At 38.6% G+C, this 19,933-nt stretch overlaps 1 protein-coding gene across 11 annotated transcripts in view; it reads right to left on the reverse strand.

Annotated features, from left to right (window-relative positions):
* The window catches only part of USP54 (ubiquitin specific peptidase 54), a 140,291-nt gene that overhangs the window by 48,421 nt on the left and 71,937 nt on the right, over positions 1-19,933 (reverse strand). For all 11 annotated transcript variants that reach the window (XM_066348821.1, XM_066348820.1, XM_066348825.1 and 8 more), the window contains one exon: positions 17,778-17,870. In XM_066348821.1, the coding sequence (XP_066204918.1) occupies positions 17,778-17,870 (93 nt within the window). The remainder of the gene's footprint in view (positions 1-17,777; positions 17,871-19,933) is intronic.

Raw genomic sequence — 19,933 nt, forward strand, 5'->3', positions numbered from 1 at the left:
AAAAATAAAACAATCACAGGGTCATTTTTCAGACTTAAAAATGAGACCAGAAATGAAACCATTTTATAAACCTACCTATGTGATCAAAGAATAGAAGGCTCCACCAACCTAGAATGGTAAGTTCCTGGTCTTCATTTTATTTGACCAATTAATAGCTCAGTCACTCATTCCTTTCAGATTTTTATTCAAATATTATCTTTTCAATATAATATTTCCTGATCACCCTATTTAAAACTGCAAATTCCACTCTCTTCCCAAACCTCCCACCCTTGCCTGTTTTATTTTTCCCTGTGGCACTTATTACTATCTGTCATAACATGTATTTTACATATTAATTTTCTGAGTGCATGCTCTAAAATACAAAGACAAAGACAGATTTCTTTTTAATTTTTTTTTTTTAGAGAGAGAGAGAGACAGGAAGGGAGAAAGAAAGGAAGAAAGATGAGAAGCATCAACTTGTAGTTGCTTTACTTTAATAGTTCAGTGATTGCTTCTCATACATGCCTTGACTGGGGGGGAGGTGCTCAAGCTGAGCCAGTGACCCCTTGCTCATGCCAGCAACTATGGGATCAAGCCAGTGAACTGGGTTCAAGCCAGCGACCCCACACTTAAGTCAGTGTACCTGCGCTCAAACTGGTGAGCAGGAGTTCAAGCTGGCAACCTTGAGGTTTCAAACCAAGCACCTCAGTGTCCTAGGTGGAGGCTCTATCCACTGTGCCACCACCAGTCAGGCAAGGACAGACATTTTTATCCTTTAATTCTCTGCTATACTGCCAGTACCTTGAATGTACTAGAATACAGAGGGCAACCAATAACTAGTTTTAAATAAATAAATGAATGGATGAAAAAACAAATCAATCATGTGATATGGATAATATTATTAAGTCCTCTCTCTTTTTTTTAAGCAGATGAGAATTACCTAGGAAAGATGAACATTTTTCTTAAGGTAATATAACTGGTTAGAGCAAAATGGGACTAAACCTCCTTTTGCTCATTTCAAATAGAAATTGTTTTCCTCATTCCACTCTCTTACTAGCATTGTTTCTCCTCATATACACTGAACATCCATCCCTACAGCAGCTCAAGAATAATTTACTGTGTAACCTGTTATTATTTCCCTAAAAATAATTTTGTATGACGTGGAAGAAGCAGTACCAGCAATACATATTTAGTATTATTTAATAAGCTAGGAGCTGGAAGGGAAATCTATTATAATTACTCCAAATTATTTGGTTTAACCTAGAAATTTTTCACAAGTCTATTATAAAATCAGGTAAAGGTAGGGCAAGACCTTGAATAATTTTTTTACTGGAAGTAGAAGAAAATCCATGAGTGACATTTTAAACTAGGCCAGAAGGAAAGGTCTGGGTCCATAGTTAAATACTTCCAGAGGGCAACAGGATATCTACCAAGTGACCTATGGGATTTTGAAACGTGGGGGAATATGGAGAAACAAAGGAAAATGAAGGTGGGAAAAGAAGCAGTGGCTACTTCTATCAATAAATGGTGGTCTGAATCACTTGATTTGCAGAAGTCACCTCAGCTTGGCAAATCTTAGGAATCACTATCATATCCCAACCTGCTGCTCTTTTCAATTGTTAATGGTAAAAAAAAAAAAATTACTGCTAAGTCTCTATCTCTAGAGAAGGGATGGATGAGGTTTGGTCCTTTGGTTCAGAGTCCAAAACTGGTTCCAAAACAAACTGATGGTAAATTAGTTCCAGAATAGTTCTGTACAAATATATTTGCAAACTACAGTCTTCTCAACTGGGTTTCCTCAAGAAGTAACCCCTAATGCTCTAAGGCAGTGGTAGACAACCTGGTCCCTACCGCCCACTAGTGGGCGTTCCAGCTTTCATGGTGGGTGGTAGCAGAGCAACCAAAGTATAAATAAAAAGATAGATTTAACTATAGTAAGTTGTTTTATAAAGATTTATTTTGCCAAACTTAGCGAAAATCCGACATAAAGTACTTGGTAAGTAATTATTATTATATGCTTTAACTTGCTGTAACTCTGCTTTATAAATTTTATAAAGTAAAGTTACTTCCCTACTTTATAAATCACCATGACTGTGGAACCGGTGGGCAGTTAGAAAATTTACTACTAACAGAGATACAAAAGTGGGCGGTAGGTATAAAAAGGTTGACTACCCCTGCTGTAAAGCATCAACAGTTTCTAATGAATTGACTTCTCTCCTATGCATGTTAGCATTCTAGACAGAATTAAGAATATGGTCACTCAAATTACTTTCTGTGTTCTATGGTTCATATGACCCTGTTTGAGAAAGGACAGGGCTCCACCAAGAGATGGTATAGTGTAACAGTTAAGAGGATGAACTCTGGAATCAGACTATCTGGGTTCAAAATCCCAGCCCTGTTACTTACCATTTATATGATTTTGGACAAGTTACTTCACTTCTCTAGGCTGTAGTTTCCTCTTCTAAAAGATCAATAATAGTATTTACCTCCTTGGGTTATTTAAGAATTAAATAAATTATCTGTATATCTATCTATGTCTTAGACTAATGCCTGGAAGTAGGATAAGTACTATCTCACTGTAAGCTATTATTATTATTGTTATTATTATATTTAAGAGTCATTTTAGATTACTAAGGAACCTGTCTGCCACTGACCTATGCTGAAGAAGGGCCTTGAGTCAGAAATGTGTCTACCTTTAACTACCTCTTCAGTCTCTGATATCTGGATAGGAAGGAACAAACTCCTCTCATTGTGTTGCTGCTATTCAAGAGAGGCAGATTTCCCATGACCTAGATAACAAGGGTTTCGGCACAGAAAGGAAAAGACCTAAAGTAAGAGCTCAGCCTGCAGCCACAGTGGATACGCAACAATAGATCTGGCTCTTGTGTTCCCTGGCATAAAATCTCCATGCTATACTCTTTCTTCACCTCTTAACTACAGCAGCTTTCTTCATTCACACAGAGTATCTGAATGCATTCAGAATGGCCTTGGCCTGCATCTTCTTTATTTTCTTACTTTAATTATTGTTAGCAGTCTTACTCTGCTATTGTCAGGAAGAAGCGAGTGTAGCAGGGATGCAGCAGCCTGAGCCTTCCCAGCATGCATCTGTGGAGCCGCAGCTCTGGAAGAAGCTGTAGCACAAAGCCCCTCTGTTAGGACAGCACACTAACCCCTGTGTGTCCCTCTCACATGAGCACAGGGCTGGAATGGGCCTCCTCCTGTTCCCTTTTTCACCCTCCTCCCACCTTTCCCAGAGGGAGATCCTGTTCACACCAAAGAAAGCCAAGAACATTTAGTTCAGCAGTAAGAACAGGTGGTAGCACCAATAAGGAACAAAAACTGGTATTCTTCCAATTGCTGAGTGCTGTGGCAGGGAGGGAGAAAGGGCAGGAAGAACTAAAACTCAGGATTTTTCCCCTGTGGGGTCCCTGATGGTTTCATTTCAATAAACAGAGAAAAGCCACCTTTGAGGTTTCTCTCTGCTCACAGGAGGAAACCAAAGAAGTCTTCCTTTTCATTTGCAGGAAAAGGCAAATTACTTTTTGTCTGTTAAATATTTTCTTGGATGCAGTGCAAAAGCAATAAGACTTTAATGACTAAAAGCAGGTGCTGCCCCACCCATCTCTCTTGGATCAAGTACCAAACAGTTCTACTCACATGAGCACATAATTATTTGGATTAGCAAAAACCATGTAAATAAGAGAGAAGTGCTATTAAAAAAAATCTTTGTGCTTTGGTGACTACAAATGCAGCTGTTGCTTCAGTTTTGAGGTTTTTTATCCTAAAACTGACTTTTATCTTTAGGCAGGGAACAGCTGTTTATTCCTCTCAGGATTTCCCAGCCTTGCAACTAAAAGAACTCATGAATAAAGAATATGGGGGTCAAGGAAAAGGCTTGTCACCAAATTCAATGCTTTATGGACCCGAGGATTTTCTGGAAAGTGCCCTAGTCAGCAGTCCGACTCATCCCTGAGAGGTGTCAGCAGTACCTCTGCAAAGGCATGATATACTTGATGAACTGCTATATTAAATTCTTACGGGTTTTCTTCTTAATATGGGCTTTCCAAATCTCTTATCACTTTGGCTTTCATAATTAGTCTTTTTCTCCACACCTCCTGGAAATCACAGACCTCACAGAAATCATTAAGCTAAAAATAAATAAAAGTAAATAAAACAAAAAACAAGGAAACAAGATAAATAAATACATCATGAACCTAAATGTGTCCAATCAAACCTGTTTGTAAACACAACCTTTTAAAAAGAAGATAAAGAAGATAATCCTTGAGTGTCACTGACTACTGGAAAAGAACTTTTGCACTAGTTTTATGTGTTCAAAAGAATGTTAAATGTTCTCTTTCAGAAGGGGAAAGAATATGTAACTGTTTAACATTTTGGCACCCAAAACAGTAACTGTGGATTTTCTATATTTTATTACAGAAAATGTCAAAATACAAGGGTGGGCAAAATAGAAAAATAAATTCACATGTACCTACATCCATCTTCAACAATTATCAGCCAATGACCAATGTCATTTCATATATACCACTCACCCACTTACTCCACTCCCAGATCTTTTTGAAGCAAATTGCATACAGTACTCATCTATAAATATTTCAGAATATGGCTCTAAAAACTAAGAACTTTTTTTTTTAGATTTTATTTATTCATTTTAGAGAGGATAGAGAGAGAGAGAGAAGAGAGAAAGAAGGAGGGAAGGAACAGGAAGCATCAACTCCCATATGTGCCTTGACCAGGCAAGCCCTGGGTTTCAAACTGGCGACCTCTGCATTCTAGGTCAACACTTTATCCACTGTGCCACCACAGGTAAAGCCAAGAACTATTTTAATTTAAAACATAATCTTGCCCTGGCCGGTTGGCTCAGCGGTAGAGCGTCGGCCTAGCGTGCGGAGGACCCGGGTTCGATTCCCGGCCAGGGCACACAGGAGAAGCGCCCATTTGCTTCTCCACCCCTCCGCCGCGCTTTCCCTCTCTGTCTCTCTCTTCCCCTCCCGCAGCCAAGGCTCCATTGGAGCAAAGATGGCCCGGGCGCTGGGGATGGCTCTGTGGCCTCTGCCCCAGGCGCTAGAGTGGCTCTGGTCGCAACATGGCGACGCCCAGGATGGGCAGAGCATCGCCCCCTGGTGGGCAGAGCATCACCCCTGGTGGGCGTGCCGGGTGGATCTCGGTCGGGCGCATGCGGGAGTCTGTCTGACTGTCTCTCCCTGTTTCCAGCTTCAGAAAAATGAAAAAAAAAAAAAAAAAAAGAAAACATAATCTTAATATCATTACAACACACGGAAAAAGATAATAATAGTTCCTTAATATCATCAAATATCCAGTCAGTTGGGGTTTTTTTTTTGTATTTTTCTGAAGCTGGAAACGGGGAGAGACAGTCAGACAGACTCCCGCATGCGCCCGACCGGGATCCACCCGGCACACCCACCAGGGGCGACGCTCTGCCCACCAGGGGGCGATGCTCTGCCCCTCTGGGGCGTCGCTCTGCCGCGACCAGAGCCACTCTAGCGCCTGGGGCAGAGGCCAAGGAGCCATCCCCAGCGCCCGGGCCATCTTTGTTCCAATGGAGCCTTGGCTGCGGGAGGGGAAAAAAGAGACAGAGAGGAAGGGGGGGGGTGGAGAAGCAAATGGGCGCTTCTCCTATGTGCCCTGGCCAGGAATCGAACCCGGGTCCCCCGCACGCCAGGCCGACGCTCTACCGCTGAGCCAACCGGCCAGGGCCTGTTTTGTTTTGTTTTGTTTGTATTTTTTCTGAAGCTGGAAACGGGGAGAGACAGTCAGACAGACTCCCGCATGCGCAGGACCGGGATCCACCCGGCATGCCCACCAGGGGGCGATGCTCTGCCCCTCCGGGGCGTCGCTCTGTTGAGACCAGAGCCACTCTAGCGCTCCGGGGAGAGGCCAAGGAGCCATCCCCAGCGCCCGGGCCATCTCTGCTCCAATGGAGCCTCGGCTGTGGGAGGGGAAGAGAGAGACAGAGAGGAAGGAGAGGGGGAGGGGTGGAGAAGCAGATGGGCGCCTCTCCTTGTGTGCCCTGGCCGGGAATTGAACCCGGGACTTCTGCACGCCAGGCCAACGCTCCACCACTGAGCCAACCGGCCAGGGCCAAATATCCAGTCAGTTTTAATAGAAATTCTTGCTCCAGCTTTGGGGAAGGCAGAAAACAGCTGTATATTTTCTCTCTTGGGATACCTAAAAATAGCTATCTCTTCTGGACTTCCTGATGAGAAAATTACCCGCATATACTCTATCAGTACCTTTAAATTAAATTCAGTTATCAATGTCATATCTCCCCATGAGTTTAGGACTTTATTTGCACCCAGTTCATAACCTAATACTTTGGACTTGCCATGGTGAAATTAAAGACCATCATAAGTTACCTATCCCACTCATTTCCTGCTACTTATACAAAATAGACACTGACATGCACACAAAGACAAACACAGGTAGAAACACCAAGACTTCAAGATACTGAACAGATACAGAACCACAAAGGAAGAGACAGGCCAAATTCACCAGAGAATGGTATTGCTTTTAGTGGGAAATCATAAACTAGTGCAAAAATTTTTATAAACTGTAATATTCAATTTGATCATTTTTTGCCAAGATAAAAAATGTAGAATCTTGCCTGACCTGTGGTGGCGCAGTGGATAAAGTGTCGACCTGGAACTCTGAGGTCGTCAGTTCAAAACTCTGGGCTTGCCCAGTCAAGGCACATATGGGAGTTGATGCTTCCTGCTCCTCTCCCCCTTCTCTCTCTCTCTCTTCTTTAAAATTAATAAAGTCTTAAAAAAAATTAAAAATGTAGGATCTTACAGATTACCAACAGTATTCAAATCAAATTTTGAGGCTCAATACCATAACAATTTTCCCCACAGGGGAAATGAAAATGGGGATCCATCTGGCTATACACAAAGATTTTGAGATTATATAAGTTTCAGGTTCTGTTCTGCAATAAACTCTGGAAAGTACAGAATCATGATGATCTACAATATTTTTCCTTGTAGTCATAACCCTCTATCTGAATATCGTATGAAATTCTGAACTCCTAATTTTCAAAAGAATAAGAGACTCAGATTTATATTATTCAAATTATGTCAGTGGTTAAATTAGTTGAAAATATTTAGGTATGGCCTACCAGATAGACTAAGAAAGCTTAACTAAGAGGCCACACAAATATACTTCTATCCCATAGGTAAGCAAAACAAGGAAGTTCAACTCAAGTAGGTGATATATGTGCATTAGACATAAGGACATGCCTTCCTTATGTGAGAACTGTTTATTTTTATTATTTACATTTTAAAAAAATTTCAATTACAGTTTACATTCAGTATTATTTTATATTAGGTTCAGGTGTACAGCATAGTGGTTAGACAATTATATAATTTACAAACTGATCCCCTGATAATTCTAATACCCACCTGGCAAAATGCATAGTTATTACAATTTTATTGATTATATTTCCTATGCTGAACTTTACATTCACATGACTGTTTTATAACTACCAACCTATATTTCCTTCACCATTTTCACCCAGTCCCACAACTCCCATACGTGCCTTGACGGTTGCCATCTGGCAACCCTCAGTTTGTTCTCTGGGTCTATGAGTCTGTTTCTGTTTTGCTTGTTAATTTATTTTGTTCTTTGGAGTCCACATATAAATGAAATAATATGGTATTTGTCTTTCTCTCCCTGACTTATTTCACTCAGCACAATGAGGACTGTTTATTACTAGCTAAAATTTCCAGGGGACATACTAGAAATTGATTTAAATAGTCAGTTGAGGAAAGTGGGTTTACTCCTCTCTGATACTGGCCATGTACTCTGATATAGGACAGTGAAGAGCCTTCCATACCTATACAGTGGTCCCTCGTCTATCACAGGGGTTAGGTTCCAGAACCCCCGCAATAGGAGAAAATCCACAAAGTAGCAACCTTATATTTATTTTATTACTTATATATATTTTAAAGCTTTATAAACCCTCCCCACACTCTTATAAACCTTTCCCCCACTGTTATTAACCTTTCCAACACTCTAATAAACACTTCCTATGCTTTTAAACACTTCCTAAATAATTAAGATAATATATAAAATACCTATATACCGCAAAATCCCATGATACAGCAAAAAAATCCACGATACAAAATTAGATATATACAATTTAAAAATCCACAATACAGTGAGACTGTGAAAAGTGAACTGCAATATGGCAAGGAACGACTGTAATCTACCAAAAGAACTGGGTTGATAATGAATGATGAGTAATTTCTTATACCACTTTACTCCCTGTGCTTATGGTTCAGTACCCAATAGAGAAACAGCTTACATGGAACATGCTCAAAAATATTGAGGGGGGCCCTGGCCGGTTGGCTCCGTGGTAGAGCGTCGGCCTGGCGTGTGGAAGTCCCGGGTTCGATTCCCGGCCAGGGCACACAGGAGAAGCGCCCATCTGCTTCTCCACCCCTCCCCCTCTCCTTCCTCTCTGTCTCTCTCTTCCCCTCCCGCAGCGAGGCTCCATTGGACCAAAGATGGCCCGGGCGCTGGGGATGGCTCCTTGGCCTCTGCCCCAGGCACTGGAGTGGCTCTGGTCACAACAGAGCGATGCCCAGAGGGGCAGAGCGTCGCCCCTGGTGGGCGTGCCGGGTGGATCCCGGTCGGGCGCATGCGGGAGTCTGTCTCTCCCCATTTCCAGCTTCAGAAAAATACAAAAAATAAAAATAAAAATTTGAGGGGTGTGTTCCCTGAACTATCAAATTTCCCTCCAATTAACAAGTGGGCTATCAGCAGAACACAGACTTCCCTGCCCGTCAGAACAGTCTTACTGTCCTATAGATACAGACTTATGTTCCAGGACAACTTATATACAAACGCCTACATTCTCCCTAGCCCCGTAGCTCAGGGGTTAGAGCATCATCCCACTAAGTCAAGGTTGCTGGTTCAATCTCTCATCAGGGCACATACAAGAATCAATCAATGAATTCATAAATAAGTGCAACAACAAATTGTTCTCTCTCTCTCCTTTCTTCTCTTTCTGAAAACAATAAATAAAAAAAGTTTAAAGGTTTTATTTATTGACTTTACAGAGAGGAAGGGGAGTGAGAAGTACCAAGTCAAAGTTGCTCCACTTTAGTTTTTCATTGATTGCTTGTCATATGTGCCTTGACTGGGCAAGTCCAGGGTTTTGAATCAGTGACCTCAGCATTCCAGGTCGATGCTTTATCCACTGGACACCACAGGCCAGGCAATAAATTTTTAAAAATTAAAAAGAAATACTCGACCTGTGGCGGCGCAGTGGATAAAGTGTCGACCTGGAAATGCTGAGGTTGCCGGTTCGAAACCCTGGGCTTGCCTGGTCAAGGCACATATGGGAGTTGATACTTCCTGCTCCTCCCTCCTTCTCTCTCTCCTCTTTCTCTCTCCCCCTCTCTCTCTCCTTTCTAAAATGAATAAATAAAAAAAATAAAAAAATTAAAAAAAAAAAAAAAAAAAGAAATACTCCATCCTTTTCAATAAAAAACCTATATACCTATATCCTCCCCACCTATATATCTTCTCCCACCATCACCATTCCCTTGGATTTATGCCTTATACTAGCATTCGTAAAAGAAAAATCACTAATTGAGAAGATTTGTTGAATTTAATCAATCAATGCAGCATTCTTCTTCGGCTATAACAAAAAGCACTCTGTCCTACATCCTGGCACTGCAAGGCTTTTAGTACAATCCCTGGAAGGAGAACAAAATCTTTGTGGCATACTAAGTACAGAGAACGGATTTCCTCCTCTGGATAGAGATAAATATATAAATAAGCCAACACCAAAGTAAAGTCATACCCTGGAGGTTAGAGGTATAAGAGTAGATTCAATATGAATAGTAACTAAGAGCTCAGGGCTAGGGGGCATGACAACAGTTGAGGTCAAGAAAAATCTTTTTAGTAATACCAGATGGAAGTAAATTTGAGATTTTAGAAAGGGTAGAGTAATTAGCACACAAATCCTTCTATCTGCTAAGTCAGAGTTGAAAGTCATTGTAGCTCAAAGTAGGCAGAAAGAAATAATGACACAAATTCTTTTAATGGAAGCCATCATTAAAAATTCCCATGAAAGAGTTTGAGGCTGAAATAACTTTAGGAGCTTAGTGTCAAATAACACAGAATAAAAAACCAAGACCCTCTATATTTTTCAGGACCAAAAGAAATGAATTATCATTAATATTGGGTACAAACTATCAGAAAGCAATTATAAGCATTGGACACAACATATTCTATGGTATCCAGTGAAAATCACAAAGCACCAGGAAATTGACAGGCATTCATACAGTAGAAGAAAAAACCCCAAAAATATTAAACAAAGACATGAACCAAAAGCTGTCCACATAAGGGCAATAGTAAATGCATTTTAAGGGTTGGTACAAGGGAAAATATACAACTGAAAAAAAAGCAAGAATGAATATCTTTCAACCAGACTTGCAAGGGCAAATCCTTCATCCAAACATCAGATTAAGAGAAAGCTGTCCAGCTTCTGATTCATCTAAGAACATGTTTGTGTCTCCTTTTGTCCTTAATAGTGAGGTCTAGAGCTAAAAAGTATGCTCCAACATAAAGAATTTGGACTTTATAGACTTGGCAAGTTTCTAAATATTAAAAAATAAAAAAAGAATTGGCAAGTTTTTAAAAGAGTACTTCAAATTCAGGAATTTTGGAGTTTCCTGGTTTTTTTTTTTAATGTTTATTGTGTTCCTGTACTACAGAATACTTTAATCCAATGAATCATAAAAATGCCACTATGATGTAATTATGTGAAGGATACTCAGACCATTCAGCCTCTTGAATAGCATATAATCACATGGGAAAGAATGATTACTTTAGACTGGAGTATCCTATTTTGAAAAAAAATTATTTGAAATAAAAATTTTACATATCAGCCTGAACTGTGGTTGCACAGTGGATAAAGTGTCGATCTCAAACACTGAAGTTGCTGGTTTGAAACCCCGGGCTTGCCCAGTCAAGGCACATAAGAGAAGCAATTACTACGAATTGATGCTTCCTGCTTACTGCCTCTCCTCTCTCTAAAATCAACAAATAAAATCTTTAAAAAACTTTTTAAATGATTAAACTTAGTATTAAAAAATGCAATCAGATCATGAAGTACCAGCAAAAAGGAATACTGGTACTTACTAGCTTCATCAAACATTCCTCTAATTTTTAAATAGGAGGCAGAAAAAAATGAGAAAAAAAATAGAATTACACCCACAGAGAAAAAAATACATAGAATTACACCCACCCACACTGAGACACCCCAAAGTCAACATGTAACTTAACCACAGGATCCCAGATAACTCTGACAGACTCCTAGGCTCTTTCCTCCAGCAGATCTTTTCTACCATCAACACCCCACCACTCCCAACACACATCTCACCCTCCCCTTCTAAATGAGGCATGAAGGCCTTGATTAGCAGACCTACTAAAAATATGGGAGACCAAAGTCACAAAATACAAATCTCTATTAAATATGACAAGAGTAAGAGAGCATAAAAGACAAAACAAAAAAGAAAAAAGCCAGTACCTAAAACCCAATAACTAAAATCCAAGACCCATTAAAACAATGTATGAACCCAGAAAAGTGAAGTGTTTTTAATATGGTCCAAGCACTGTGAGGAACAATAAGAGGGAAGAAAAGCTGAGTCACTGTCTAAAATACCCATTTGACCATGTGAAGTAAATCATGGATCTGTACAGAGATAGAATTTTAAAATTTAATGAAGAAGATAAATTTATGAAGTGGAGTTGTGGAAGGTGGATGTGGTTTGGATTAAAAGGGATGTGTTATTGTTTTATTTATTGTTAGGTTTATTGTTTTGGGTGTCAAGAGATCCACGCAAAGTGAATGACATCTGTAAGGCCTAAGAGATAGACATAGCCATAGCAATTATACCATCTGCTATCATAGCTAAAATGGAGAGTGTCTCGGGAAGGAAAAGAAAGCAGTTTTTTAAATGTCTATAATCATGTATTTTCAAGTGATTTAAGAGACAATTAGGAGCCACTTCTAGGTTTTAAAAAGGTAGTAACTCTAGGGCAGGGTCTCAAACTCAACTCAGCATGTGGGCCTCAGAGCAAGATCACAGCCGTCGGGCTGCGCTAGGTCTACAAAAGGCAACTGTTATGCAACACTTTTCTCACTGCAGTTGAAAACAAAAAAAATCAGTACAACAAGCACAATCGTACATGCAGTTTACTCAGTGTCACAAAACGACCAGAAACTGTAGTTCGCATCACAACTGCTGTTAACTAAGCTAATATCTAGCTAGGATGCTAGAGAAATGAAAAATACAAGTAGGCCCCTAGGCTTACTTAATTTTATCCAAAATATTTTGAACTTTGTGGATTAGTCTGCGGGCCGCACAAAATTGTTCTGCGGCCCGCGGGCCGTGAGTTTGAGACCCCTGCTCTAGGGTATTCTTAGATTAGAACAAATGAAATAGGAAGAGACGGAGAAGCAATTTAGGAATCTAAAAAAATTAAAAGCATTCTTTTTACTAAAACAGTAGGCAAAAAGACTTATTACCAGAAATACCATAAACCAAAGAGGAAACATAAAGAAAAATGATAATTTCTGTGGTAGGATTAAGCAATTTTCAGTTTTTCTCTTTATACTTTAGTATGTTTTCTAGAATGAAGGCAGTAGTTTTTAAATATTTATAATAAAATCATCATTCAAATAAATATGACATATATATAACCAATGAACAATAAATAAATGCCCTTGTGCCCACCACCCAGTTTTAGAAATAAAAAAATTCACAATGAGTTTGAGATTCCCTGATTAATTACAACCTCCTCCTCCATCTTCCAGAAGTAAGCATTATCTTGAATTTTGTGAATCATTCCTTTTTTCTCTAACGTTATCACATGTATATATCCCTGAACAATATGTTGTTTAGTTTTGGCTGATTTTGATAAGTATATTAATGGAATAATAATTTATGTAGTCTTTTGTGACTTGCTTCTTTTCATTCAGTGTAATGTTTTTGTGACTAATCCAAGCTGATATATGTAGTTGTAGGCTATTAATTTTTACCACTATATAGTATTATATTCTGCTTTATTCTACAGTATTTTATTGAATAAATCATAATTTTTCAACCATTCTATTATAGTTGGAATGAGTTGTTTCTGTTTTTCTATGATCACTACTACTACTTTGAACATCCTCAAGTATATCTTCTGGTATGTATGTATGTATATGTGTGTGTGTATATGCATGTATGCATGTATAAGGAAGTTTTCCACAGGATATATGTAGGAGTGGAATTACAGAATGGTAGGGTATATGCTAGTTCAGTTTTACTGGACAAACGTAACAATAAACTGTTTTACTAGGTACTGGTATCAGTTAACATTCCAGCCAGCAATATATGTAAATCTTCATTATTCTACCTTTTAGGTACTAGTTTTATCTGATTTTTAAACTTCTACTAATCTGAAGGGTATGGTTTAATTTACATTTCTTAGATTCCTAAAGAGGGTAAGCTCTTTCATAGGATTAAAGGCCATTTGGATTTCCTATTCTAAGAAACGTGTTTATGTCTTTTGTTCATTTTTCTATTGACACATTTATTATTTACACTTATTCTTTACAGAATTTCATCTCTGAAGTTCTATGCTGGAGACCAATCCTTTGTTGGTTATATATATATTGCAGGCATTTTCTCCCAGCTTATAGCCTTGTGATTTTACTCTCTTTATGGAATCATCGAATGAACAGAAGTTCTTGAACTTTTTTGTAGTAAAATATATCAATATTTTTTACTTTGTATTTTTATGTCTTATTTTTTATGTTTTATTGTACTTTTTGTCTTATTATGTATTGCATTCTGAAAAACCCATTTAGAGACTGACTATAATTGATGTGCATTCTAACATAAATCAGCACTCCTCCTTTGCCTCTGTTATGAAAAGTAATTTTCCTTACCTGGTACATTCATGTACTAGTAGTACCCATGACTACACCCTCACCTTACCCTGCATAATTCTTTGGCACCTGCCAAGTAGCACAGGGATACATTTCCTCTTGCAGTGGCCCAATATAAGCCTCATCTGTAAGTTTCCCTTCAAAAACTGTTAATTACCACATTGGAGCAGCCAACCTATTTTCTTCAGTCTTTGCCTACCTTCCACGTATGGAGGTAGATTTTCAATCTCAAAGCTTTTCCGTGGATCTGTGTGTACTAACATTTATTTAGTAAATCCTCTCTATTCCTGAGGTCATGCTATTTTCTCATATTTTCTTCTAAAACTTGAAAAATTTTATTGTTCACATTTAGTCCTTAATTCATTTGAAAGTCTTAATTTTGGTATAATATGAGGTAGACACCTAATTTCTTTCTTTCCCCTTATGTGGATAACAAATTACTCTCCATTTATTGAAAAGTCTACTTTCTTCTTTGATTTGCAGGGCAAGAAACAAGTTCCCATATATTTGTTTCTGAACTCTTGATTTTGTTCCATTGGTTTAATATTCATACTGTGTTGATACCACATTGTCTTAATGACTACAGTTTTATAAGTCTTGATATCTGATAAAGTATGATAGTCATTAGGACTGCTTACCAAATATTTCTGGTTCTTCCTTCTCCAAGGATTATAGTAGGATCATACTTCTGGCCCTCTTGTGATTCATGAGAGCCACATGATTAGCTCTGGTCAATGAGCTATGAGCAGACGTGACCTGCTGAGCAAAACTGCCTGGGCAATACCCTTCAGAGCTCCTCTTCCCTTTGGCTTAGCAACTAGTAATATTCTCCATGGTTGTAACTTTGGTACCTGAGTTCCTGAGTGACTATAATCTGTAAGGTTTTCCTACTAACCTGCAGTGAACAAATAACATGAATGAAAAATAAATCTTTTGTATGTTTATCACTGAGATTTTAGCTTGTTACCACAACATAATTTAGCCTACTCTGAGTGATACACAAGTTACCGTAAGTTGCTCATTTTGTTATTATTCTTTAAGAGTGTCCTATCTGTTCTCCACTGTTTGTCATATGAATTTCAGAATTGAATTTCTCAACTTCCAGGAAAACACTGTTGTCAAGAGTGTACATTAGTACTACCACTTTGGAAAACGTGGAAATATTGGGAAACAGTTGGTATTATCTAAAAAAGTTGAAGATCTACATAACCTATGATCCACTAATTTCATTCCTGGGCATGTATGCAAAAGAAATATATACACATTTGTTGATGTGTATGAGAATGTTCTTGGCAATATTTTTCTTTTCTTCTTCTTCTTATTATTATTTTTGTATTTTTCTGAAGCTAGAAACGGGAAGAGACAGTCAGACAGACTCCCGCATGCGCTCGACCGGGATCCACCCGGCATGCCCATCAGGGGGCAACGCTATGCCCACCAGGGGGCGATGCTCTGTCCCTCTGGGAGGCGTCACTCTGTTGCGACCAGAGCCACTCTAGCGCCTGGGGCAGAGGCCAAGGAGCCATCCCCAGTGCCCGGCCATCTCTGCTCCAATGGAGCCTCGGCTGCGGGAGGGGAAGAGAGAGACAGAGAGGAAGGAGAGGGGGAGGGGTGGAGAAGCAGATTGGCACCTCTCCTGTGTGCCCTGGCCGGGAATCAAACCCGGGACTTCTGCACGCCAGGCCAACGCTCTACCACTGAGCCAACCGGCCAGGGCTGGCAACATTTTTCATAAAAAATAAAATACTGGAAATAATCCAAATAATTACCAGCAGTAGAATTAATAAACAGTGCTTTATTTTACACAATGAAATACTATGTAATAATGAAAATGAACAAACTCACCCTGCACACATGATGACCTTATAAACATATTGCTGAGCTAAATAAGATACATATACATACAAATTTATAATGATTCCATTTAAAATAAAGTTTCAAAAATAGGTACTTTTTAAATTATATTGTTTAAGAATGGATACATAGGGAGTACAACTATTAGATAAAACAAGGAAGTGATTATCACGAACATTAGGAAACTGAATTTTTTTGCACAATTCCTACTCTAAGATATAAAAGCAACAAGCATTTAATAATCACACCCAAGCATCCCTCTAACAAACCAAGAATTCAGACTTTATGAGATTGAAAAATGAGTCTGGAAGCTCACTCAGAACTCATCCAACCACAAACAATCTACTGTATATATGGACCAAGAAAACAGAAAAGCTACATACTGGAAATGAGATAATATAATGGAGAATCGGCACTTTAAACATCTCATTTCTTCCTCCTTAGCAACATACCTAAAATCTCCAAGTCAGAAATCTCTCACTTTAGGCTATTTTTGTTTGTTTGTTTCTAAATGAATTTCCAGTTTCATTTTATTCAGAAATTAAAAACTTGGAGTCAGATGATGGGGTAGAATACTGGTATAAAGAATCTACTAAACATGGATGGACCTTCAAAAAGTTATACTAAGTGAAATAAGTAAATCAGAATAAGAACTATATAATTTTACAAATAGGTGGGATATAAAAATCGGACTCATGGATATAAATAAAAATGAAGTGGTTACCAGGTGGAGGGGAGTGGGGAAGGGGAGTAAAGAGGTACAAATATATGATGACAGAAAATGATTTGACTTTGGGTAATGGGCACACAACATAATCAACATTTCAAATGCAATAGAAATGTATACCTAAAACCTATGTACTCTTATTGATCAATGTCACCCCATTAAATTTAATTTCTAAATAAATTTTTAAAAAGGGAAAAATATTATTCACCAACAAAAATAATCTATTAAATATGATAATGGAAAACATTAGGGAATGGGGAATTTTTAATACTGGCTTGCTTTTATTTATTTATTCTATTTTAAGTGAGAAGAGAGGAGATAGACTCCCATATGCACTCCAACCAGGATCTACCTGGTGAGCCCTGCCTGGGCCAATGCTCTGCCCACCTGGGGCCATGCCTATAGCCAAGTTATTTTTAGTACATGAAGTAAAGGCTCCACAGAGCTATCCTCAGCTCCCAGGGCCAGCATGCTCAAATCAATTGAGCCATGGCTGCAGGAGGAGAACAGAAAAAGAGATAGAAGGGGAAGGGGATGAGGAGGAGAAGCAGATGGTCACTTCTCCTGTGTGCCCTGACCAGAAATCTAACCCAGGACTTCCATATATCAGGTTGACACTCTAACACTGAGCCAACTGACCAGGGCCAATACTGGCTTTTCTTAATAGGAAAAATTTGTTGTAAAATTTTGCTTTAAAATTTTTTTTTAATTTATTGATTTTAGAAAGAGAGAAACATCAATCTGTTGTTCCACTTATTATGCATTTACTGGTTAATTCTTGTATATGCCCTGACCAGGGAACAAACCTACAACCTTGGTGTATCAGACAATGCTCTGACCAACTGAGCTACCCAGCCAGGGCCTAAATTTAGCTTGAACATACAACAGTTAATTCCATTAAGAACATTTGCGTTGTTTGTGCTTTCAAGATGAAAATTTAGAATTAGCTTTTCAATTAAATATTCAAAGTCTAAGCATATTTGAATGGTATCCTATTACATTAGAGTTGTATAGACAAAGGGGTTAAAAAAAACCCCAAAACAGACTACTCAAGCCAAATAGTAATTTTTGAAGAAAAATATTAATTATATTCATCCTTGGCACTAAACCACAATCAAATACAATTCAGTAACAAATTCTTTAGCATCACCTGATTAATCAAAAAGCTCGTCAATATTGATCATTTGGCAACTTAATGGTAGTGAGAAAACACAAATTTGAAGTACTTACCTTGAGAGCACAAAAGATGCAGGAATCTCCCATGCATTTGTGAGTTGTAAGCTGCCTGAAGCTACGTCGGAAGATGTCCAAGTGCCATAAAACCTGGCAAAGAAGGGAAAATACATTACTCTATAAAAAGCCACCTAAAAAAATATGACAAGTAAATGTAAATGTGGTACTCTGGATGGGATACAGGGATGGGAAAAGACACTAGGTAAAGACTAAAGAAATCTGGATAAACTATCAATTTCAGTTATAAAAATAAACGGTATAACATATAGCATAATCCCTTAGGAAGCTCCTCTTGCCTGGGGAACATTTAAATGGCACCATATATGAAATAGCACTATACTTACAGAGTCCCAGATCACAGAACACCCCTGGAGCTTCTTACTTAGGTATCTCAAGGTATATATTCCAATCTTTGAAACATGCTATACTCCAAAATAAGTAACAGCTATTTTTCTTCTTTTTAGAGTGACAGAGAGACAGATAGAGAGAGTGAGAGAGAGAGAGAGAGACACACACACACTGATACCCACAACCTTTGCATATTGGGACAATGCGCTAATAAACTGAGCTAACATACCAGGACTAGTAACAGATTTTTATTTATTTTTTGTATTTTTCTGAAGTTGGAAACGGGGAGGTAGTCAGACAGACTCCCGCATGCGCCCGACCGGGATCCACCCAGCATGCCCACCAGGGGGCGATGCTCTGCCCATCTGGGCCATTGCTCTGTTGCATCCAGAGCCATTCTAGCGCCTGAGGCAGAGGCCACAGAGCCATCCTCAGCGCCCGGGCCAACTTTGCTCCAATGGAGCCTTGGCTGTGGGAGGGGAAGAGAGAGGAAGGAGAGGGGGAGGGGTCGAGAAGCAGATGGGCGCTTTTCCTGTGTGCCCTGGCCGGGGATTGAACCTGGGACTCCTGCACGCCAGGCCAACGCTCTACCACTGAGCCAACCAGCCAGGGCCAGTAACAGATTTTTTAACTAATGTAATGGGTTCAACACACTGGTGGGGAACACAGCTTTCATATGAAAAGTTAGAATATTAATATATCCTTAAGTAAAGATATAGAAATATGTATGTGTGTATATATTATGCATTACATATAACACTGGAAATTAGAACAGAAAGTCATAAATATTGTTTCAAGAGACAGTATAAATAGAAAATAATAGAAAGAAACAATGATAAAAACAGTACTACGACCAAGAAGAAAGTAAACACAAACACACCTATATCAACACCCTTTTTGCCTCCTTCTAAATTACAAAATATATTGTTAGTTCATGCAAAGTCACTAAAAACCTAGTATGTATCACCTGGAAAAAACCTAACTAACCCCACCCAACTGCATAAAATTTGTAGTACTAATTAGTGAAAGTACTTAAACTCTCTTTATGAGCTTCACAGCATAGGATTTTTTAATATTTGCAAATAAAAATTTGGAAGTCCTGGCCAGGTAATTAAGTTGGTTAGGGCATCATCCGATACACCAAGGTTGCAGTTCAATTCCCGGTCAGGGCACATACAAGAATCAACCAATGAATGCATAAATAAGTGGAACAACAAATCAATGTGTTTTTTGTCTCTCTCTCGCTTTCTCTCTCTCTCATCAATTTAAAATATATATATAAAGAAGCCAAAATTTAAAAATAATTTGGAAACCAGAATATGAAACTTTGATTACATAAATAAGCTTGATAAAATTTTTGTATTATGGATGAGGAAACTGAAATACTATTACCTGTACAAGGTCACAAGACTAGTCTAAAGAAGACCAAAAAGTAGAATTCAGGTCTCCTAACTCCTAAGTCCAATGCTTTTTATATCAAATATTTTTGGATTTTCTTCTCTCATTAGCAACTTATTTTCTCTTTAAACCTGAAGTATAAAACTAATATTTAACCAAAGCATAATTATCTTTGGTGGAAATTTTCATTTACTTTTACTCTGAAAAGCATAAAAGAAAGAAAACGGATTACTTGAAAGTTAGGGCAAGGGGTATGAAGCTAACACTCTATAGGCCTGATGAGACAGGTCAGGCAGACAGACAGGAAGCTTTAGGATTCTGAGACCACCAAGGTGGCAAGCAACACCTAAATTGAAAATCTAGAGCAGATCACCAATTTAGGAGAATTTACTTTCCACTAACTCTGT

Source organism: Saccopteryx leptura, chromosome 9, assembly GCF_036850995.1.
Source record: "Saccopteryx leptura isolate mSacLep1 chromosome 9, mSacLep1_pri_phased_curated, whole genome shotgun sequence".
Taxonomy (NCBI): Eukaryota; Metazoa; Chordata; class Mammalia; order Chiroptera; family Emballonuridae; genus Saccopteryx; species Saccopteryx leptura.